Source organism: Haplochromis burtoni, unplaced genomic scaffold (assembly GCF_018398535.1).
Source record: "Haplochromis burtoni strain Fernald_Lab_line unplaced genomic scaffold, NCSU_Asbu1 Contig_421, whole genome shotgun sequence".
Taxonomy (NCBI): Eukaryota; Metazoa; Chordata; class Actinopteri; order Cichliformes; family Cichlidae; genus Haplochromis; species Haplochromis burtoni.
The window spans coordinates 145610-170570 of record NW_024582782.1 but is presented as its reverse complement, the minus strand read 5'-3'; the positions used below and the strand labels follow the sequence as shown (position 1 = coordinate 170570).

At 38.2% G+C, this 24961-nt stretch overlaps 1 protein-coding gene across 1 annotated transcript; it reads right to left on the bottom strand.

Annotated features, from left to right (window-relative positions):
* Positions 1-210: 210 nt before the first annotated feature.
* On the bottom strand, positions 211-24494 carry chrna6 (cholinergic receptor, nicotinic, alpha 6). Its single transcript, XM_005944860.3, has 8 exons — positions 23936-24494; positions 12886-13025; positions 11822-11866; positions 9380-9489; positions 7938-8145; positions 5702-6313; positions 3945-4214; positions 211-2637 (listed from the first exon to the last, which is right to left on the bottom strand). Exons 1-8 carry the CDS (start codon positions 23991-23993, stop codon positions 2512-2514), a joined length of 1569 nt encoding a protein of 522 aa, XP_005944922.1. The 5' UTR covers positions 23994-24494; the 3' UTR covers positions 211-2511.
* Between the last annotated feature and the right edge of the window lie 467 nt (positions 24495-24961).

Sequence of the window (24961 nt, the reverse complement as noted above, 5' to 3'; positions counted from 1 at the left end):
CATGAATGGATTTGTAGAATCCTTTCTAATTATAATTTAATTTACAAAAACCCCCAATAAACATAAAGACAATACAAAAATAATCATATCATGATTGAATAATCATCAATAAACAATAAAGCATTTTTAAAAAAAATATACGTTTTATCTTTTAGTTTTAAGTTATTACAAACAACATGCAATGGTTAGTGTAGACTGCAGAATTTTCTGAGGTGAACCATCCAAATGTGTTTGACATATGAAGCAGGTTTTTCATAATTTAGAATATGACACTTATTATCACAATTATTTTGCAATGTATTTATTTAAAGGTCATAACTACGTGAAATGTATGCACTAAGTAGTACTCTCCAGTTCTTCCCAGCTGAGAGCAAAAGGCAGGATATCACTTCTTGCTAACAGTCCCAAAGAGGTGTTTCACTTTATCTTGTAGAAGAAAAAACACAGCTGTGAAAATGTCTGCAAATGAGTGTGTTCTGTAAGGAACATTAAGTATAGAATTACTGACTCATTGCAATATTCAAACAATGACTGCTATGTGCAGCTGGGAGATTGACCCTCTGATAATCATGATTATATGGCAATGTCATGTGTAATTGTGCATTTTACCCTAACACTAAAATTATGTCTGAATAGCACAAAACAACATGCTCTTCCATACGACATAACAACGGGCTTGATTATACCTCTGGCGGCTTTTTGTTAGAGTAATGACACACATATGCAACAGTGTAAGTCAGTGTATATTTAAAAAATGGTTTAATTAAGTCATAGATTTTTTTAGCATCATCGCAAACCTTTTCTGTTAAATGCAACCCCTTTTATTTGAAGAAATACTCGTTTTATTTTGAAATTCAGACAGTCTGACAAAGAATGGCAAAGCTCCTTTGCAAAAACAATATTTGCTTCTTTCAGCAAAGGCTGTCTGTTTCAGGTACATTAAAATATAATATAATATGATGTGAAAAAGAAGGATAAATTAAATTCAACATATTAAATTAAATTAAGCTTATATTGCTGTACAATTCATATATAAATATATATATATATATAGAGAGAGAGAGAGATAAAAATGGAGCTGTGCAGTAAAGCCAGAGCAATTGAATCTTGATTTTTATGAATAATATACCATTCATCTCACAATGTGCAAAACCAAAATTCAGATTAATATATCATCAGCCATAGGTCAAAGCCATCAAAACTTCTGTGATACATGTTTCTTTCATCACGTTTGTGCTTCATAATAATCAAAAGTGACAAGAAAAAAGAAGATTAAATTAGTCGCCATGGAATTGGATGATAGAATCCTCTCATGAATTAATAGATGTAATGCTATTTCAGGAGCAACTAATCAAATACCATTTAATCCAATATTTACCAGGCCAACCAATTACCTCGTGGAACATTAATTAGAGAGAACATTTATAAACGTATGGTTTCTAATCACAAATAGAAGAACAGCCTGCCCTTATCTGTAAAAGCACTGCCAAGCATGCCAGTAGTCTCAACTGTAATTGGAAATGGCACAAAAAAGCAGCAAGCATGACTGGCTCTGACAGTGGAATTCTTGATGAATCAGACTGGGTAACGGGTATGACAGTTATCAGTCAGTTCAGAGGAGGAATCTTGCAGGGTTAAGTTCAGTTTTTGTATCATCTCTGCTGGAAGTACAAAGTTCCAAGCATCTGTTGAATGTCCGAGTTCCAGTCCTAAAGGAATATTCAGTGTGCTAAGTTCTGAGCTGAGCCAGACTGTTACAGAAATCTATTACAAGACAAAAACCAATCAATTACATATTTTGGCAAAATAAGGATGAGGCATGAATCTGAGTTTCTGACTTCTTTATCACATTTATTTTTTGCCAGAGGCAGAAATTTTATGAAAGCAGTATACAAAATTTCCCAAAAGGAAAAGATAGGTCAAAATTAAGCTGTGTGAACTTCGTTGCCCCTATGGACTATAAAAGTTGGACGTCACGATTGTAAGATCACTCACTGGTTAGAAAAGCCCAGTTCCGATGAGCCAATTTTAGCGATATAGATGTTAGCATGTATGTTTTGAGAGCTAAATGGATCTGAGTAATAAGGTAGACTGGTTTTGCTTTTTAGGAGGGTGCAAATGCTAGAATTTTACCCACAAAGCTCGGTCTCTGAGGCTGTTAACAAATTTAACTACACAGGAAATCATTATGTGTCCAATATTTGTATTAAAGATACTTTAAAAGTACAAATGAATAAACATGGTCAAGAGGTAAAAAAGGAGTTATAGAAAAATCTGTTTTACCACGAAAGATGAGCTTATGTGTCGAGAACATTTTAGACTTCACTGTTTCTTTATTTCTATTTGCTGCAAAAGGGAAAAAACACAAAAAACCAGCAAAACCAGCATACCAGATAGTGCTTAGGACTTAAACTGTCTTTTGATTTGTCGGAAGAGAACTGAGAGTCCATTAGTTACTTGTTTGAGATTGGTCTATGCACAGGGTGACTGAGGACCCTGACGGGCTAGCAGTTATGAGAAAAAGCCAAAAAGAGGCTGGATGAACAGGCCCATAGTTCCCAGGACGCACACGGTCACAAATACCCAAAGGAAGATTCTATCAATCACCATGGCGACGTACTTCCAGTCATCCTCCACCTGTAAGTAAGGGAGGGGACAAAATAAGAGGTGTAAAAAGACAGTGTCAGTGGTTAGAAATGAGAGATAAACATGAACAGAGATCATTTAAAAGCAGGTGAAAAGGCATGCATGGTGAGAGAGACGCACGTGATTCAATATCTCAGTGTGTTTGAGGTTACAGGAGTCAATGAGGTGAAGTGTAACACAGAGAAAGTGTGGGGGGGAAAGGAAGACGGAAATAATAGAAGAGAGAACAGCTGAAAATTTCTCGTAAGTCAACAGAAAACTGATACATAATTTACACAGGGAGAAATTACTATGATAATCACATTCAAACCACAACGTCAAAAATAAATAAATAAGCAACAGGCGTTTTGACAAAGCTGATTGAGGCATGAGTTTTGCATATCAAAGGCTCCTTTTTGCCTTGTGGGAGATTTCACCCACTTTATTTATAACTGTCAGAGAGAGGAGGGAGATTGTTCAGTGCAAATCTAAAATTATTTGCTTATAACTTACATTGTTGTAAACTTATAGAGCAGGTTACGCTCTGCAACAATACAACAGCTCTCCCTGCCAGCATATTTTTTTGTTAGTATGGAGTGGTTTTGCATAAATACATTATGGATGCTTACTATGTATTTGCTTTCCATGAACGTCTGTACATTTATATAAAGTACAGAATTACTGGAACAATGTATCTTCTGTGTGACAAATGTATGCCTAGTATTTGCTTACTAAAATAGAAAAGCCAAAGTCAAACTGTGTTTTAGTCAAATAGAAACACAATGTGCATATAAACTGGAGTTAAATTCAACATCATACTGTGAGAATAACCAACAAAAACCAGCTGCACGTTAAAATGTTATTTGATGGAGCAATGTTTCCGTTTTAATTTACTGGAGCTAGAGCCAAGGCATAGACCTTCTTTCACAAACAAAAGAATCAGAAATGCAATGAGAAATGGTAATGATGGATTTAGATTTCATCACACTGGGACTTCTTTTATAATCTCAGTGCACAGAAAGAGGATAGATGAGCTAAACTAAATTTGATGTATATGAATTTTGCAACCTACTTGGATGTTTTAGATGACAGCAGTTATCCCTTTCCCCACTGTCCTATCAACTACTTTCAAACCCAAAGAGGGCAAAGGAAATGCACATGCTACTATGTTTTTCTTTTTAAATACATTTTTTAATTTTGTTAATATAAGTCTTAAATTGAAACCTGAGTGAGTTGTTGTGAGTGTGTTTTGCTATAGGAACATCTATTTGATTTGTTTAACTCTTACTGTCCACGGACAAATGATGAGAATGCCTCACCTCTTTGGCCTTGTTGCGGCTCCTCATGTTTTCAGCAATGTACTTGACGCTCTCGATGGCCTGTTTAATCTCAGGTGACACCACAGAAAAGGCCACGACTGTGTTGATGCTTTGGTGACTCAGCTGACGTGTCATCTTCCCAGGGTCTGGGGTTTCTGGGGTTTCCTTCCCATGCTGGCAAGGGCAGGGGCATTTCTTTCCAGTGCAGCCCTCCATAGTTGAGAGCTTGCTTTCACCAAACTCCAGACAGTTAAGCGATCCTCCTCCAAACTGTTGGGAATCATAATCAATTAAGATTAACTTATACACCCTCCTTTATTTCCAAATAGACATTGGCTTGTTTCATATGTAGATATTTAAGTGAGCTAAGCAGTCAAACATCAACTGATATTAAGGAAGGACTTGTTCCTTTTCACTGAAGCTTAGTGTTCAAGTAGTACAAAAAAACTAACCAAAAAAACAAGAAAACACCCACAAATATTTCCAAAAATGTAGTGTTTTGTTTCTTTTTTTATTTCAAATATTGTATAACAAGACAAAACTGCACACTCTCAATCTTAACTAACTGAAGCTATTTAGTTCATTTAACTACCAAATAAACAAATTGGTACTCTCTTTCCGGGCAGACACGTCTGCTATACTTTTGTTCATATTTAACAAAATAAAAATGCAGACATAAGTGTACACCTTACTCAATAAATGGGCCACAAGTAAGGGTGACGTGGGACGCAAGTGGCCCCCAGGGTTTGAGACCCCTGAACTAAGCTCTCTTTCCATGATCGGTGACAGAATTGTTTTGTAAGAGTGTAAGACTTTGTTTGTCACGGAGACCGTGAACTTTGCAGCAGAGCTAACTAAGCTTTATTGGACCTGCTACAGAGTCATAACCTCAGTGCAAATAACGGAACGACAGCTGTCACTGACACTGACCTACATTACTTGTGATAAACCGAATCAAAAAAGTTTATCATTAAACTATTTTTGTCGGCTAGGATTAGGGATGGGAATCAAGACACTGTTCTTGTGAAGAATCACTTCCCAGTAGTTTAGTTTATTGGAATTGTTGGTCTGTTTGCCTATTGATCCAGCTTATCGATTCCACTTGCACTGGCCCTGAAATCAGCTGATTTCAGTTCATGTGCCGGAGAACAAAAATATGGACATTACATTTAAATTTTTATTATTTTCATTGCACAAAAGGACAAGAGTTCGACAATAAAGTGGAAACTTCATCCAGAACAGAAACAACCGCATTATGCTGCTAACACAACTTTGGGTCTTTGCCTGCATCTGCACAGACAGCATGCTAACATGAGCAGTCAGGCTGCAGCCTCTGGTTTCTACCCGTTCGTGTTTCTACAGTAGAATCACTGTGACGATCACTTTAAAGTCTCTTTGTGCTGGTTTTCATCTTTGCTTTGTGTTGTCAGCTTTGTGTTCATACCTAAAAGATCACGTGTGTCCTCATTAGGACAGGGATTTGTCTTGGTGTGCGGGGCTGTAGCCTGTAGGTTTATATTGTTAATTTGTAATTATGAGATGGTGTATTTCAGATCATTCATCAGTAACATGAAAGTAACGTAACGAGTACCATAACAAATATCTTTCTCCTGAGAGTAATTAAGTAACATACTGCGCAGCTTTTAAGAAACGTGTTCTGTGTAATACATGACTGTATTGAGTAATGACCCCAACACCAAGGGAAAATACTTCCAATACATTCAACAACCAGATGTTTTGTGAGCAAAACCACTTACCTGCATTAAGCTATTCTTCCGTTTTCTCCCTCCTTTTCCTCCTCCGCCTCCTCCTCCCCCTCCACCTCCTCCTGCCTCCCCACTGCTGTCCAGCCCCCCAACTTTGCTGTTCTCATCAATCGGTCTCCGCATTAGCATAATCCTCGGTAGCACTTTGAGAAACACCGAGCGCACCCAGCCCGGCATAGTGTGGGTCATTGGTGTGCGATAATGTACATTCAGCACAAAAACAGTGATGACAATGCTGAGTGTGACGAAGATCATTGTGAAGAGGAGGTACTCTCCAATGAGCGGGATGACCAGCGATGTGGAGGGGATGGTCTCTGTGATAACAAGTAGGAACACAGTGAGGGAGAGCAGGACGGAGATACAGAGCGTGACCTTCTCTCCACAGTCAGATGGGAGATAGAAAACCAGCACTGTGAGGAAAGAGATGAGGAGGCAGGGGATGATGAGGTTGATGGTATAGAAGAGTGGCAGACGCCGGATGTAGAAGGAGTAGGTGATGTCTGGATAGATCTCCTCACAGCAGTTGTACTTGATGTCATGTTTGTAGCCTGGAGCATCAATGATTTCCCACTCGCCACTTTCCCAGAAGTCTTTCAGGTTCACCTAATACATGGATAAAGATCTTAAAAATCACAAAATCTGAAGAAAAAAAACATATTTAGAATCAACAAGCTATATTAAAAAGGCTCCCTTTTCTGTTAGTATAACCCGCATTATTTTCTTCAGGTAAATATGATGAATGGGAATTTGCAAGAAGTTGCAAACCAATTTTGAATTTTAAAAAATGTCATGGAGCCACTGATTATCCACTGGACCTCCCCTAGGTCCAAGCAAAGTGGTTAATGCATGAAACAGTTACATTCTAAATGCTAATCTTAAAATTCACCTGTTTTCTTTATCTGTTTGAAAGCAGATGAATAAATTAAACAAACTTGCTATATCCAGTTACCAATGACTGTTGCATTTTCAGGAAGTTAATTAAAATAAGTGTTTAAGCAGCACCAACTTTTAGTTCCCTGTGTGGTCTTCTGCATGCTTGATTTTATATTCCTAATAATGGAACTCACACTGTTTCCTAGATGCTCAGGTCTTTAAAACTCTGTCTTTTTACCAGTGAGCAGAAATTTTTTTTTTGCAGAACTCTTTTTCTAAGGAAATTGTTCCCATGTAGACTAGACATATTTTAATAGTTTACGCCACTAAAATTTAAAAAAAAAAAGTATCTATAACTCAAAATTTCAACTTACTTTTCTCAAACTTTGGAGTTAATAACTCAAAATTTCGAGTTAGCGCTGCCAATTAGTAATCTACATAAATGACGTCATTTCGTTGTTACCCGGAAGCTGAAGCCCTCAGCTACAAATGCTACAGCTAAGCTACCAGTATTACAGCCAGTCATGAATGCACAAATTGCTGATTATTTTCAGTGTGGCTTCACAAATTATGAAATCCTTGTGTTATTAGCTGAATTACATGGTGTTACTATCAGCGAACGTACTCTTGAAAGCGGCAATTTGTTGTGATCTGGTTTTGAGTGCACATTCCACGTAGATTACTGATTGGCAGAGCTAACTCAAAATTTCAAGTTACTTTTCTCAAAATTTCGAGTTAATAAGTCGACATTTCAAGAAAAAATCTCGAAATTTTGAGTTAATAACTCGAGTTACGGTTACTTTTTTTTGTGGCGGAAACGGGCTTGCATATAACAGCAACCCATTCTTGACCAACATTAAAACTGTAGTTATTTTATCAGCTTCATCCACATTTTTTTTTAAAAAGAATACATTATAGCAACCATCCCAGATATTTTCCTCAACTAAGGATTTCATTTAAATGATTATTATTTGAGACTCCAGATTATACTTCTATATGGCCGTCATGCCTGAGAAATTACTACTTTGGCCTACAGCAATTTGCCACATATCACTTTTTTGTCGAACCCCATTGAAGTTATGGTTCTCTGACTGTGCCACTGGCTGCAGAAGACATTATACAGCTTGTTTTACAGACCCAATAGAGCTCTTCATTACTTGCAAAGTGACCTTTTGTGTAAAATTGATGGAGGTGCCCTTTAATAAAATAAACAGTGAATTAAAAAAAAAAACTAATGGGTTTGAAATGCCTGTTGTATCTAACTGGAATGAAGTCTGTACTAGGCAGAAAGAGATAAAAATGAAATAGATAGTTTATTGTTATACGAGGCTTAAATGCAGTTACAAAGACTGACCTTGGACCCAATAAGTACCAGGTCAATCTTGGCTTTGTCATAAGTCCAGGACCCAAACTTCATAGAGCAGTTCTGATAGTCAAAGGGGAAGTAGGTGATGTCCATTGGGCAAGATGATTTAAAAATTGCTGGAGGAACCCATGTGATAGTTCCATCAAACTTCAGCAAGGCCTTGGTCTTATCTTCCACCAGAAAATCTCCTACAGCACTGTGTAAGACAAACGTGAATGTATAACAAGGCGTACAATGTATTTCCATGGCAAACAGTGCACGAGAACGTAGACGTGTGGTGTGAATAGGACACAGAGGTTAGGTGGAAGGTAGAGATGTCAAACAATTAGAGAATATGCAAGGAGAAAACAAAGGCACAGAAGAAAGGGGAGAAGATAAAACCAGCAGTTATGGAACAAAGGATTATTAGGATTAAATAGTAGAGAACAATAAAGCTGCATTATGTATTATTGTGAAACACAAAACGACCTTTGATTAACAATATGAACCTTTGTTGTAAGTAGAAAGAAGTAATGAGTCTACAATTAACTGAGCTAAAACTGAGAGAATACAATGCAGCACAAACTGACCCTGAACAATAGGGAGTCCCATTAGCATATTTCACGGAATTTTCTGTTGGAAACTCTGAAGGTATAAAAGACATTTGTGCTTCAGAGAATATGGCCATTAATGCAATATTGTAATAAGGCTATTCTCATGCTGAAATGACATAGAGGGTTCTTTGTCAGTGCTTTTTTTTAAATTCCCCGCAAGATTCATGAGCAAGGGGAAAATGTTAGGTGTTGCGCAAAAGCGACATTAGCATTCATTTGGAACATCTCTTCTGCTGACTTGTGATAAATACATATCAACAGTTTATTTTTATTTCACTTCTTCACCTTTCACAGTTAGCTGCTCTTCTACCACCATTAGAGCAGATAAATGATCTGTTTGTTGTTTGGCGTTGGTCAGTACACTGAGTTTAGGAGTTATTTTAACAAAAACATCTGCCTGCTGCTGGAAACAGGGCTGATAAACCTAGGACGAAACCTGCAAACCCACATTAAAATTGCAGGCCAAAACAATGAAGAAGAGGAATATAAAACACTTCTAATATTATACTGAAAAGTCTGAGTGGTTTTACCTCTATGTAAGATCTATTGGTAATAAAACATTTACTAGTACAAGTTTAAAATTTCCGACATATTTTGGTCTGGGTTTAAAGAAACGGACACTTACAAGCAGGAAAATATAAATCACAATAATAATAAATCAATATAATCATTCACCTTTGCATTTTATAAAGAATTATTTTAAATAGTTATTTTTATTTTGGCCATATGGTTTTAATTGTTATGTTATAATCACTGATTGCATCGCATACTGTTGCCATAACAGAGATCCCAGCTAAGCTATATAATTTATGAGTGTTATGATGTTGACAGCCTCACTTGTTGTAGAGCACAATGTCGGGTCTCCAAATCTTGTTCGATGGGACTCTAATGAACTCAATCCCGTCAAACTCTGCAGGCTTCCATCGGAGCTTGTAGTCATTCCAAATCTGACGGAAGGGAAGGGAAAAACTGTTTTACCAGACTCGGGATTCAATCATCTGCTTTATATTTTGCATTGTGTGCTGCAGACAGTATTAGTCACTGGAGACATCCCCCTTCTTGGGAATATTTTGAAAAACATATTTATACTGCAGGCAGAACTTTCTTTGATCTTTTACAGTAGTGCTAAATAAGGGTATTATAGAGAAAACAAATCTGAAGGCTTTCATTTGCTTCTACATTAGCTCGTGAGTGACAAAATAACACTATGTGATATCAACAATAGCCTGCATAAAGAGCAGCGCATAGAGACAGGGCGTATGAATAAATAGCTCCCTGACAGAAATAAAGGAAGAGTGCATTCAACATATCCGTAGGTAGCATTTCATGAGCTGTATATCCATTAGTCTTGGCTATCTGCATGTCATTCAAGATGAATTCATTCATTAGAAAGGCAGATTAATACCCAGTTATGACCTGGAAGCTGTTTAATTAACCACTTCATGCAACACTGCCTTTTTCATTTGAGAGTTTGCATTGTGATTGGCTAACGATGTAATTCATGATAGGCTCAGTTGTGCAGCTTGTTGTGACCATAAAATTTCAGCATAAAAAAATAGAAAGAAGAAGGAAAATATAAGTCTATTTAGCCTCAGTAAACAGGTACAGAGCAGTTTGTTTACAACAATAGGCTTGCCAGTGTAATTATGGTTATATTGTGGCTATGCCACTCGATGCCCAGCGTTCTGGGAAAGCACAGTTTTTTCTCCTTGTCACAATTAAAGGAATAGTGAGAATATTAACCCAAACTATGGTTCAAAGAATGCAAAATGTCTGTGTACTCTATATACTTTTCATGTATTTTCCACACATTTAGCAAATGGGATTACATGTTTGTTTTAAAGAAATATGTAATACATTGGCTTAGTTATAAATAGCAACATGTTGTGTGCCAAACCTATGTTTTTGGATATTTGGGAGATGCTCATTTGTCTGAATCTTTATTGATTTTTGCTGAGGAAATGAGTAACCATCATAATTACTGATCACTCACTCAAGACTGATTAATATGCAGGTATCATCCTGAAAACTGAGGCTTTTTCAGGGCAGACCAAGTCAAAGATGTTATCACTGCTTAATTAGGAAATAGGTTTTATTGTTTGTTCTACTTGTTTCATTGCCTACTTAATAAACTTAAGGGAGAAATGCTATTTGTTCATTTTGATGCATATTTAACTCAACATGTATTTCACTATTTATTTATTTGTTTAGAGTTTGATTTTTTAATAGATCTATGGCATCTCTAGTCTTTGATAGAAGCTTACTTTGAACCATGAGGTTAAGCCCGTGTGCCCACCTGAATGTGTCTACATATCTACAGTATTCAAAGAACCTGTATGTATATGTGTTACATTAAAGTTTTCCTCCCACTTACATAAAGTAGTCAGTGGAGCTAGATTTCAAATAGTACACAGCTAGGATGTTTAAAAATATTGTGTTAAGGCTATTGAATAAAGAATCCCCTGCAGTCAAACTGCAGAACAGTTGCAATAAATACATCAAGGGGCAGATTTCTAAAGTGGCTTCCACTGTAAACCCACTGCTGTGATCCAGTGTCTTTGTCAGTGATTGTGGTGTTGGCACTGCTTGTCATTAGCAAGGACTTGTTGTAAACAAAACAGCCACGCCATTTCAAACAATATATGAGATTGTACTATACAGGCATTTCAATATATTTTAATTGGAAAGCTCAGGGATACCAGCACCACTGAATCACATCAGATTCTACAAAATGTTTGGCTTTGTAGAGCAATTAGCCACCAATTTAAGAAAGATAAAAATAAATCAATAATGCTTACAAGAAGTATTTGTAATCTTTTAAGCACAGATTAATAGTGGAGGGGAAAGGGAAGAGGAAACAAAATGTTATCAGCAAGGTGAAAGAGAGAAAATGTTATTGGCTGGCAATGTGAGGTCAAGAGTTCAGGGTCTGTAGCTATAGATCTGCTGAGCTGCAGAGCGTGACTAGCAATAATGCTAACATTGATCACTGGGCTGATTCCATTTCCGTGTTTATGTGAGCTGTCTTTGTTTTCTTATCCACTCGTGTTCTCCTGTTTATTCCAACTAAATGTAACATTAAGTCACAGCTAAAAGACAGACTGCAGCATCCCATACTGCTTAGTACGTGTAAACAATGTGTTAGAACATATGAACCTCATCAGGCTTCACTTACCCGGCTCTCTGCAGACCTCAACTGTAAGGTAGGTCAGTGAAATTGTTAATGCATGCTGTGTGTGATGTGTTTATCTGTGTTTGTGTGTGTACATGGTTACTCACATGCCTGAGCCATAAATTTGTTTCCATGATTTGATTCACCTCATCCTGCAGAGACACAGAGTAGGAAAAGAGCTCATTAGCGAGCAGATGTGGGTGTGTTTGTGTCTGTCTGCTTGTGCATGTGTGAGACAGACTGTGTTGCTGCTTCAGCCTACTGAAGGGACTACAAGAAATGTGCACATCTTAGTCCTCTGTTATATATGATTAACCGAGAGGATCAATAGTGAGCAAGTTCCTAATTAATGACAAGGTTACATAGTTTACATCCTCTACGCCTTGTCCTTATTCAGTTCTGATTTGCAGTCTTAATGTTTTTACATTATACAGAATCGACTTAAAGAACTTTGTAAAAGCCATGTCTTGAAGACAAACAGACAGGTGAAAATGTGTGCATAAACACACACATAATGACACATTCATGCAGTGCCACCACACCCTGACATTCACATCCAGGCGCTCACCTTTAAATTAATCTCACCTCGCTGAGCAAGCAGATAGAGGTACCTCACAATCCAGTCTGGAAAAAGGCCCCTGCTGGCAATTTCCTCTTAATCTCAGGATTTCCACTCTGAGGTGAAAACCTCTTTTCACTGGGGATTGCACAGCACCCCCACCTCCATCACCAGTTTTGAACTTAACATTGCCAAAGCACAGCAGCATTGTATAAAAACACTGTGAGGCATTTTTGGAATCTGTGAAATTGAACAGACTAAATAAAGTCTGCATTCACTTTACGCTTTCACTTCTCTCGTTCCACGGCTTATCTTCTTGCTCTTCAGTTTCAAAGGTAGGAAATGTGATCAAGATGTTCTTGGAATGACAACTCACTGTTCACACAGACTATCATAAAATGTTGAGAAGTTGCAATGAGTGACAAATGCATAGATACATTTGGACAAATACATAAAACAAGACAGTTGCAGAATGTAGAAAAATGCTTAAAACACTTTCAGCATTACATTACAGTCTTTAAAAACCCGTGTGTGTGTGTGTGTGTGTGTGTGTGTGTGTGTGTGTGTGTGTGTGTGTGTGTGTGTGTGTGTGCGTGTGCGCATAAAGCTTACAACTTTAACCAGCTGGGAGATGGAGACCTCAAACTCCACAGTGACTGGGTCAGAGACATTCTCCACTGGTCTGATGAACTGATTATATCGTCTAAACAGCTTCCTGAAAAGTCGATCCTCAGCCTTTGATGAGAGGCAGTCTGAGGGTGAAACAAAGATGTAACAGGAGAAATTCATCTAAGATAGGGATTTAAAAAAAACACTGAGAACGCAACAAAGAAGGAACTAAAATAAAATAGAAAAGAAAAATGATATATATATCAGACTCTTCTGAAATTCAACGCACCAAACATCAATAAGTCTTTTCAGTTTATAAAATTTATGAAGAACTCTCTTTAGATTACAACTTTTCTGCTTAGATCATCATAGTAAAGAAAGTGCTTTGAACAAGTCTGTGCCGCGAGATAACCTTTAGGGTGCTTTTCAGTATGTTTGAAATGATGAAAATTGAAGAATGATAAGTAAGGAAGCCAAGAGCAGTAATGTCAAGTTTCAATTCTGGCATGCTGCAAAAAAAACATAATAATAATAGTGATAATAATTACAACAAAACATGTTGTTTTTCTAGTTTATTTGGATTTCTTTTTTATTTCCTTTACATTTCTTTCTGATCATTTCTTTAACTGAAAATCTGCAAAAGAGGAAAATAAGGTCATCATTTCATTGAGGACACAGTTGCCTCACACCCACCTTCCACCTTAACCTCTTGAGCAACATTTGCAGTCTCACTGCTTCTGTTCATTTCTCAACACCTTCTTTCTGGACTGCCTAAAATCTTACTAGACCTGTTAATGTTTAGCTCAGTCACTGTTCATCTGTCTGACCCAAGACTCAGCAGTTCCAGTTCAGAATCCACTGTAATCCAGGTGTGTGGCACCAGTTGGCAGACAGAGTGAACAGCTACCTGCTACAATGCTACCTAGTAGCATTGTTTCCTGTGGTTTCTTGAAAGACAACGTACTTATGTACATGTCAGTATTTCCTGTAGGTTAGCTACAGCTGAGCCCTGAAGTCATGGATAATGCATAGTGGAATTTCAAGCTTTGCAGTGCAACACGGTGACAGTGGATTTAGCATGCTTCAGTACAGTCTAAACAGGTATTGTTGAAAATCCATTGACTTGACATGAATCTAGTAATGAACTAAGCACCGCAGTAATTCATCATGAGGGAAGAATATTTTACTTCTGCCTGTTTGCATAGCACTGTGGACGGGTGTTACCATACTGAAGACAGCATGGAATATAAACTAAGTTAAACTCAAATAAACATGTGATATCTAAATGTAAATAAATCACTGTGACATGCATGTCCTCTTCTCTTCTCCTGAATAATGGTAACTATAGTTTGGTAGGTGTTGGAAGCTGTCAGTGTTCACCCATATGAGAGCATGAGTTATTATAATTTATCTATATATAGGTGTTTGTCAGGACTGCAGCTTAAGGGGTGTGTACGTAACCAAAATATGAAGAGCTTATTTACTTCCAGGAAGGAACCTTGAAGGCTTCAGGCCAAGTATCTGTCTATTTAGTGGGAAATGCACAGCAAGCTATTTTAACATAGTGCAGAGGAGCTGCAGACTGCAGCCTGAGGACAGGAGATGAGGTGCTGAAAGTTTTTTGTGTGTGAGGAGTGAGGGGAGCTGCTATTTCTTTAAGCTTGTTCTCCATTCAGGATTCAGATTTCAAACTTTTGGCTTCACTGTGGGGTAACGTGAAAACTCTGGACTCTCATGGAGTGTCCAAAACACACATGCCAGTATCATGGGAAGTGATGTCAGTACAGAAGTACCTTAAACCTGCATTCCTAATAATGGTCACCATGGGCAATTACTGTGGTTGCAAAAAGACTTCTGGCCCTATGCAAAATAGAAAAAGGATTTCTGCCTTGACCTCTATTAACACTTGTTATTACACAAGTATGTCATTACAGTAGCCAGTGAACGTGTAGCTTTACAGTCAGATTCCACTGCTCTTATGTCACATCTGATTTCTGATTCTAAAACACCAAGAAATATCAAAACAGGACATTACAAAGCAGTGGAACACATCACAGCAGCAGTTAACAACTACTTGGTACAGGTCTATGTGGCATACCATCTATGTGGACTCTCCTGGATACTAGTAACAACAGTATAATTGCACTATATATTGCCTCTTATCTTATAAGTTAAGGTTATAACGCTAACCAGAACTGCCACAAAATAAAAACACCTTAAAATTATTGCAGCATTTAGGACCAGCTGACCAACTGTCCAAAAATCATTAGCCATTGCTGCATCTTCACCAAGTGAAACACTGGGTGAGTTTTATTGTGAGGTCACAGGAATATATTTGACACCACAATCCATAATTACAACTAATAGCAGCTGTTGATTTTATGTACAAAAACAAACAAGTTCTTAAGGTGGTTTAGAAGAGAATAATTGATGAACGGGAATGGAAGAGGGTTATGAGCCAGGTTAACAACTTTCCTGTGCCTTCACAGCAAAGCTGCTTAGCTCTGCTGTTGGCACAGAGTTACTGGCATGAGACAAAGTCAGATCACATTTGTTCTTGGCGTGATGAAAGGAGACCAAATATTGAATGAACATAAATGTGTCTGGTTGTGCTATAAACAGAAACAGTAGTTGTGTCTGTTTTAGTCCATGCTCAAGAAGTATTTGTTTCCTCCAGGATTCTGTGACTATTAGATCACATTTACTGTTACCACCAGCAACTACATCCATCGCCTAATCCAGCAGAGCTAGAATCTTCAATATTACATTTGATCTAGAATTTATTCTAAAGAAGACTGAAACTACATTCAGGACCAAGATAAATCGGTTACTGGGGTTGTGTAAGCTGTGCAAGTTTTCAAAGTGAGCTGTATCAAACCAATAAGTTTAAAGTTCCCCACACAGCTTGCTGCCTTGAAGCCAACTGAGTCACATCATTTACACTCCTGCAGTTTGTGAGGATGATCACCCACTTTTCATCCTTCAAGACCCCCCAGTGCTCTTGGAGTTGTCACGCAGAAATCCCGCTCACGCTCCCCATCGCGCTCTATAAATATATCTAGATCAATACCACATTCGTCTCTGCAGGGCAGCTTGAATGGAGGAGAGAAGATGCAGGACAGAGTATTTTGCAAGGAGAATGAGGACACAAAATAACGGACAAAAGAAACAGCTAAAACAGCAGGTACACAAAAACACAACAATTAAGAGACAGAAGACAAAGAGACATCTAATGTTCAGGAGAAATTCTTCACCTCAAAGACACAAGCAGATTTTACCTTCGGGTGTTTCATTATTTATTTCCCAAACTTTTTTGTTTTTTGTTTTAATAAATGCTATTCTTACTTGACTAACAGCAGTCAAATTGAGTTTGGGATACATGAGAGCAAAATGTTTTAATTAAAATGGACTTCTTTGGAGAAGTCCTTGAAATCCTGATGATGAAATATTGCTGACCCTATTACATCAAGATGCTTCGCTCAAAGGCAGAAGTCTTTATGCACAGAACAATGACACCAGAAACATAGCTTGTGTTGAACTTCTGATGACAGCCCTCTAGAGAAAACAACAAGAGAGGAAAAAAGGAAAGAAACACCAAGACAAGAAGTGGAGGGAGAGAAGAAGGGAGTAAGGGAGAGGAGAGACAGACTGGAAGCAAAGCCTTCTTGAGATGTCACTCAGAAGATTATGACTCCAGACTTCATAGCCTGCTGTCTGGTAGCTACTTAGCATGTGCTAATGCTGTGCTAAATAGAGTTTAAAGGGAGTATGGTAACAGACACTTCACATCTGATCCAAAAAAGGAAACAGTCCGTTGCACAATGACTATATTTTTCAGGATACAAGCGATAGACTGAAAAAGACAAAACAGAAAAGAATGAAATTTGAATTAAAATATAAAAGAAATGAAGTAGAAAAAAATGTTTGACTAAAACGAGCTGTCACGGTGCTTCATCTACTTGTTAGTATAATTACAAAGACAGAGCTGCTCCCTGCTACACGTCCACTGACTAAACCAATTCTTTGATCAAAACCTGGCATTTATACACACACTCGCTCTCTCTCACAAACACACACATATGTATGCCTACATTTAGCTTGGTCAGATGCATTCCCCATTGAGACTTTAAAAAAAACATGTTAAAGTGAAATGATCTACTCACTTTGATCTGTATTTATCACATTTACCCTCACTTGCCAATTATTAGTCCACCAGTCAGAACTTCCCAATTTTTAATGGACACTTTCATCATAGTAGGATTAATGCATCAAATGGGGTAAAGAGTGGGAAAAAATAATTATGTAGATAGGAACATATTTCACACACTTGTGAAAATTATAATGAGATTTGTGAAAAGGTGCATAAGAACAAAATCACGGTCACACATGCGCCTTTCTCTGTACTCAAGACTCTAACTACATTCTTAGGTTTTGCTGTTGATAGTTCATTAAGCTCTCTCTCATATCTTACCAAGCACATGAGTCTGTCAAGCTTAGCTTGATCCCCAAATATGGATGTGCTGTATATAGAGCTATACTAAAGAACAGCATTTTAAAAAAAGAAGAAGAAAGATTCAGTAAGGCGTTAATCCCTAGCAGTTACACTAGAATTGTAATTTTAGCATGATTGGAGCTGAAGGAACTGTTAGCATTACTAAAAATACGTTATGATGTGCAATTCGTCAAATCCGTCTTTTGTTTATCAGGACACCTTTTTGTTGCATTTGATTAATCTATATGTTTTTCAACTATCCTACAAACTGTACCTCGTCTTCTGGTTTGGACCCAGGAACTGTCAATCACTGCTGCTTATTTTGGACTCCATATAACATAAAATCCCTCAGGGGATATGCCAGGGATGGTATGAAGGATGGGATTTTGATGATTTAGGGACAATGTGTTGATTTTAAGCATTCTGTAGTTAGGATTATTCCCTTAATATCCATCCATCCATCCATTTTCTATAGAATATATTGGGCCATGCTGAGAACAATGGCCTCGGACTTGGAGGTTCTAATTGTCATTACTGCCGCTTCATACTTGGGTGGGAACTGCTCCAATGCGAGCTACAGGTCACCACCTGATGAGGCAAACAGAACCACATCATCTGCACAAAATCACCAAGGTGAAGGTCCACTTAGAAATTCTGCCCATTAAAATCTCCGAACAGAATCGGTGACAAAGTCCAACACCTCTTGGCAACAACTCCAACTTATTGCCAGCAATACACACCAAGATGTTGTTCTACTTGTACAGGGGCCAATGACTTGTAACAGCAAGGCAGACACCCTATACTGAACAGCTCCCATGGGATACCCCAAGGGTAACCTTTTTCCAATATTAATTTAAAACAGTTGCATTTTCCAAAATAAACTAAGTTCTGCTACAAGTGCACTTTTTACTTAATAGTTGCCTAATTATTTCCTTGAGTGGGAGGAGTTACAACTTGTCTCAAGATAAGCTTTGAATTATCATATTTATATTGCAGATTCCTAGTTATTTTCTCTTTTTTTTCCCTCTAATTTGATTATTTTCCTTAGCTTGGGCATGTCTTTAGTTTGGCCACCTTAACCTGCACTGCAAATATGGTGCACTAATCCACTGCTGTGATGAAAAATGGGGGAAAAAGAAGATTCTAAGGCCCTTTTATTTCTGCCTGCACTGCTTAGCTATCTTTCCTACAGAGATGTCCTAGTGACTTAAAGGAAGCATCTCAGTTTGTCTTTTGACACCACTGCACAGCTCTGTTCTTTACCGTTTAAGCGGATCATCTTTTTGATGGGACTCAAAAAATAACACAGCTACAGTGTATGATACGGGGGGAGGGGGGGGGATATCCTGGTTTGCGTTAACAACATATACACTTAATGGACTCAAAAGTAGAGAAACAGGAAACAGGAGACAAGCTGGTGTAGCGGAATACCGGACAGATAATGCTTATTGTTAAAGAAGAGACAGTTTTATTGGCCGTGTGAGAGGCTGGTGTAAGAGTAAGCCATTTAGCCTTTAGCCTCCCCTGAGCATGCAAATGCTTTTAAAGGAGAGTGAGAAAGAATGAAACAGAAAGGAATGGAGATAGACGAGGGTTCCTTTTTTATGTACAATGCTTATATGGTAAACACTGTATAAAGCTGAAGTGTTTATTTTTCCTGTGTGCCTGTAAACTGAGCTGAAATGCATTGAATTTAAGTGACAGAGATTAAGTGGGAGTGGAAAAGGAGAGAGAGGAAAACAAGAGAAAAGACCGATGAGAGGAAAAGAACCTGAGAGATTAGTGAGTGAGAAAGAGGCGAAGTCACAGAAAAGTGAGAGACAGGTGCAAAAAGCCCAGGAAGATAGGATCGTGGAGCAGTGAGTGTGTGTATGTGTGTCCAGTTAATGGAATACCATGAGATGTGACTGATGCCTTTAACAGCAAAGGCTCCACACTTGTATTCAGGCAAAATCTACAAACAGCTTTGTTTGATTTGTCTTTTTTATTGTATTCTTTTTGTCCCGACGTTCTCAGCAGATGCTAATATTGGTCAAGCATAGCTCTTTTTGAAGGACTTATGACATTCATGCTCGACTGCACACATTTCGCAGTTCTCATCCATTTTTTTTTACTTTTTTCACCTTTGAAATGAGCAGATCTAATAGAAATTTCCCTGAAGGCATGCTCACAAAAAAACTGGGTTACATGAATTTGAATATGTTTCATGGAAGAAAAGCGCTCAGCCTTTGTAGTTCAATATCTCAGTGGTCCTTTGCTCATTTTAGCATGTGCATTTTGTCATTATTAGGTGCGAATGTGACCCTGACCAGGAATGTAAGTGCCCATATATTCCTTTCTCTGGATGTAGGAGAAATATCATTTTGACTTTGGGCCATGCCAGAGTGAGAAATATTTTACATGCAAACTGAGAAGCCATTGTTTGATGTTGACAGGAAGTATCTTTAGCTCAATATTCCATTAGAAAAACTGTAAAACTGTAACATAAAGGATCACATTTATCCACAAAATAAGTTTTAACAACTGACAATGGACACATTTTCACAAACATCACCCGAAGCCTTCTACTCTAAAAACTGAACTCCAACAAACAGGTTCAGCCTTTATGAAAACCGGCGGATGTGAAGCGAGGGATGCAACATGAGGTCCTCTCAACACATTTATCTGTGACTCAGTTCATATTTAGCCACGCCCCCTCTGCGCTGTGTTCTGCGCTATAAATGTTACCATGATATAAGCCTCGTTACCACACAGCTGCCGTCATGCAGGCACACACAGACACAAACACACACCTTATCACCACAGTTCACTGACCGGATCATCAGTCATGCATTCAATTACATTATGAGAATAGCCTTTATTTGAATACAAGGGACAGTGCTGTGACTATATGCAAGTTAAAGTAACACACAATAGTAGCACTTCTGAAATCACCAGAGGCAAACTAAGCATTGCTTGCTTAATTGGTGTTTACAGTTTGTGTGTTATCCAAATATATGGACACAACTGCAGCTAAAGGTATGGTTACATAAGTTTTTCCATGTTTTGCACATTCACAGCTTTCAAAAAGGATGAATTCATGCGAGTAATATTAATCAGTGTCACAAATCACTAAAGACCATTACCACTGCTAATTTGAGATTAGGTGCAGCTGTGGCTCAGCTGATGGAGCAGGCCATTTACTATTTGGAAAGTTTGTGGTTCATTCCAAGGTTCCTCCAGTTCACGTTGGACAATATACTGAACCTTCTCAAGTGAGATGTATCCATCAGAGTGTGAGTGAGTGAGTGTGTATGAGACAGATAAAAAGTGCTTAAAGTGCATAGAATAATGCACTGCATGAATGTGTGTAAATGGGTGAATTTGGCTTGTAGTGCAGAAACGCTTTGAGTGCTCAGAAAAAGCAGAAAAGTGCTATATATATATATACCCGTCCATTTACCAGTACAGAAGTTTGTATTCTGATAGTGTCTCCAAACTTAGTGCAAACTTTGTGCAGGCTGACTGAACACAGGGTCAGAAGTGAATGTTGAACTGCCCATGAGCCAGTTTTGGCTGTAGATTGTGCTGAAACAGAAAAAGAAGATGAGTGCTTTAAAATGTCCCTTTCTGAAGTGATGGAGTAAATGTTTGCGTGCCCAGCTCATCCAACTCATCACTTGGTCAGAGGGGAGTAGTACAAAGCAAGTTTTATGGGTCAGGAAGCTATGTCGAGCTTAAAGTCAGAGTTTTGTGTGTCATGAAAGAGGCTCTATTTTTTTTTAACCTGGTTAAATCACCATGGTAACTTGTGCTGAATGCATAACCTGCTCAAGAGCAGAGTTTCAGTGTAAAATTGGAAGTGCCATGTTTTTATTTATTTTTTTATGTGCAGTATGTATTCTGTCCTGTTGAATGTATTTGTGCAACTTGTTAAGCAGGAACTACAGTACCATCACAAATGAAACCCAGCTGTAAAGTTACAGCCTACAGCTTTACTGTGCAGTGCACATTCACTGAAATGTGCACACATTCAGCTGGTGATGCAGAAAATATAAATATAAATATATATAAATATTTTTTATATATATTTATATTTTTAGACTGGATTCTAAGCTTAGAATTGTGCTGCCAAGTCTTTCTTGTTTACTCAGCTGGAATTTCAACTACTGGAACACGTACCAAGAATGCCTTTTCCAGCAATAAAATGAATTTCGCTTTGATCTGCAGACAAACTAAAGGAATTTCCACGTCTCTGTTTTCAGGCTATGGCACAGTAACCTTTAATGTTTAATTGTATCCAATTTAAAGTTCAGAGCTCTAATCTGCAGCAGCTCCTCTTAGAAACAAACAGTGCATTCTGCATTCAAATAATTAACTGGAATAAAAATTGGGGTTTTTTTTACCGCCCTGTGCACTAAATCCCAAGATTAACAATTTTCGACAGCATTAATCTTGTCTTATTTGCAACAGGATTTTATGATACTGTTATGTTTATGTTCCTTATAGAGTTTCTCTCAATTATATCATCATCTCTGATTGGAGGAACCAGCACTCAGTGGTCTCAGTTTTGGGACTTTGTAAAAACATGGGATTTGGTCATTAAATTATCACCAGGGAACATGACATTTAATCTGATTATTAGAATTAATTTGTGTTCCTAAATTTATTTAAATGCCCCACATTGAAATTTTCCTACACTGTAAAGGATGAAAATCAGCATAATCTTAGCAATCTTGTGAGATACCTGGTCAAAATGCTTCAGCTTCTTTCTTAGAAGCTCACTGTCTTTAGAAGTGTTTATTAAATTTAGTTACAACAACAGATGAAGGGTCAAGTTTAGTTTTTTTCCAAAATTCATGTGACGTGATTTAGGTACAGGCGTGATATGGACTTGGAATAAAGAATGTGTATAAAGGCTGATACACCATAAGATACACCATGCATAAATCAGATAGCTGCTATTTATACCCTTGGAGCAAATGTTTACATTAAAGCTTGGAAATGCTGCAGCATAATTACTGTCGCTGAATTTATTTCACATAGTGGCTCCAGGTCAGATCCAGGCTCTCTGCTCAGCTGCGGTCAATGATTAAGATACTGGCTGCATATCAATAATCACAAATTCTTCCTTCCCTTTCATCATTCCAAGTTGGATGGCATCCTTATCTCCTTTCCTTGAGCCTCATCTCAATGCCTTTCCTTCTTTCTGCCCTGCCTACCCCTTTCTCTTCTTTCCTTCTCTCTTTCATCCTTTATCCTGGCTTCCTACTATTTCTTCCTTCCATTCTCATTTCCTCCATTCCTCCTCCTCGCCTTCATTTCCTTCTTATCTTTGATATTTCATTCCTATTCCCTTCTACCCCAGCTATCTTTCCTTCTTTCTTCTATGAATCTTTTTGCACCAGATCTTCCCTCTTTTCCAATCTTTCTTCTATCTCCCCTCCCTTCTTTGTTTTCATCTTTATCTTCTTCCCCCTCTCTCTCTCTCATGGCCCTTCATCCATTCCTATCTTCAACCCTTCATTACCCGATTTCCTCGCTTCCTCACTGTCTAGCTTTCTTTCCTCCTTCTATCAGTCATTTCTTGCGTCCTCCCTCTTTTCCTACCTTTCTATATATATTTTATGAATCTTCTCTGGACAAAGCTGCTCTTGTCTGAAAAAAACATACACTTTTGTATGTTTTAGTTTAGTCGATTATTTTTACTGCTAGTTGAAAATACCTTAATGATTATAAGTTTAACTTTATTACAACAATCAAACGAGCCTTCAACAAGATAACTTTAAAAGTATCTCGTGCTAAATATGTAATGTTTTGTACCTATCCTTTGCTACAAACTATAAGAACAAACAAGAAATGAATACAACTTTTAATTAGTGTCGTAATTGGGGTGAAACGAAATAAGGTCATCAGATTCATCCGAAGACACGCATTGCTAGGAGGGTTTTTATCAAACGCCTGCAGCAGACCAAGCCCCCTCCTCCTGACTAAAACCTTTATATCTTCTTTCTGTGTGAATAAACAAAATTGGCACAGGCCTCGTATAACCTCCAAAAGTCTCGCTACCTGTAAACGGGGAAACGGAACTGTAATCTATTTTGCTTAGTGAAATCACATCGACCCTTCAAAACAAAATTAGTATTCATCAAAATTCATTTGCCTTTCTCCAGATTTTTCCGCATTTCGTTTTTGTTGACCTAGTGTTAGAGTCGTAAGAAAATAAGTTTTAGTGCAAAAACCTAAAATTAATATTTTGGCAGGAAATCTTTTGCATATTTTGACGATATTTTTGCTAATTATTCAAATGATAAAAACGAGAAAAAGTTTGGAGTCGACATAGCGATGACCACAAAGCACTGGAGGATGGCAGAAAAAGACAAAGTTACTAAAAGACGCCTCGGAGAATGCACAGTAATTCAGCCTAATCACCCCAGAATCACCAAGTTAACTATCAAGACACTGACGCGCAGAGAGGCTCCAGTGTCCTGGAGCCTTGAAAACCATGCAGCCAAAAATCCTCATGCATCTGTAATCTGCAGAATATACTATATAACTCTACCTTGAATAAACGCCACTCACCTTGCGCCTTCAAACCCACGAGTAAAAGCAGCAAAGTCCATCTCTCCACAGACTGCATCTCTCCCTCGTGTCGTTTGGGGATCCTGTTCACTTTTTTCCTGAAGGAAGCCTGTCTCTTTAATCGATGAGACGAGAAATAATGTGAGAGGGCGTGAAAATGTGCCTCTCTCCCCTGGTGTCGTCTATCTCGCTTTGTCGGTGCGCTCCTTCCTGATATGATCCCAACTTGACTTCATACGTCCCTCCCCTACGAGCGCAAAAATCTCCTCTGGCGCATCCATACGGATCAGCACAGGGAGGGAAAACCGTCCCAACATGCGCAAAGTGATCCCAACACTGGCAAAAAGAGAAATGTCAAAGATCGAAGAGGATATGAACCTAAAATTAAAAGTATGACACATTCAAACTTAAGTGCCACACGCGTAATATGCTGTAATAGTTTTTTGGGGGCGCTCAGTGTGACATTGTGTGATCTGATCCAGATCCAACAGTAAAATCTGCGGATACTTTATCTCATTCCAGCTGCTACATATTGGTTAGAAAGTTGCACGGCACACGCAGGACAGAATGATTTGTTTGTGAGACGGTCAGTGAGTTTTAGTGTGCGCTCTCCGTGGTGCTGAAGTGTCCACACAACAGCCAGTTTACTTTATTTGACTCATTTTTAGCCTTCACGGCGTTTTCTTGTTTGAAATAACGTTTTGAAGCACGTCCGCATAAACCAGCGAGTTCGAGAACAAGTACTACATTTATCCAGCGAGTTTGCTGAATTCCAAAAACTGGAGCTAGACCCCTTTGCATGCTGTGTCTTCGCCCGACCACTGAAGTGCAGCACTGCGCTGTTCTGAGGAGGAAAGTTTATCTGCTCGGAAGCATGCTTCCTGCCGCTTTGAAACACGCTGTTCGCATTATAAGCTCCCCAGGTTTCTGTTTACCAGCGCTGATTAAGTTTAATTTTAGCGCATGATTTTACACGCTTGGTTTGACGTCATCAAAGAAAGTCATTAAGGAGAGGAGGCTTAGCGG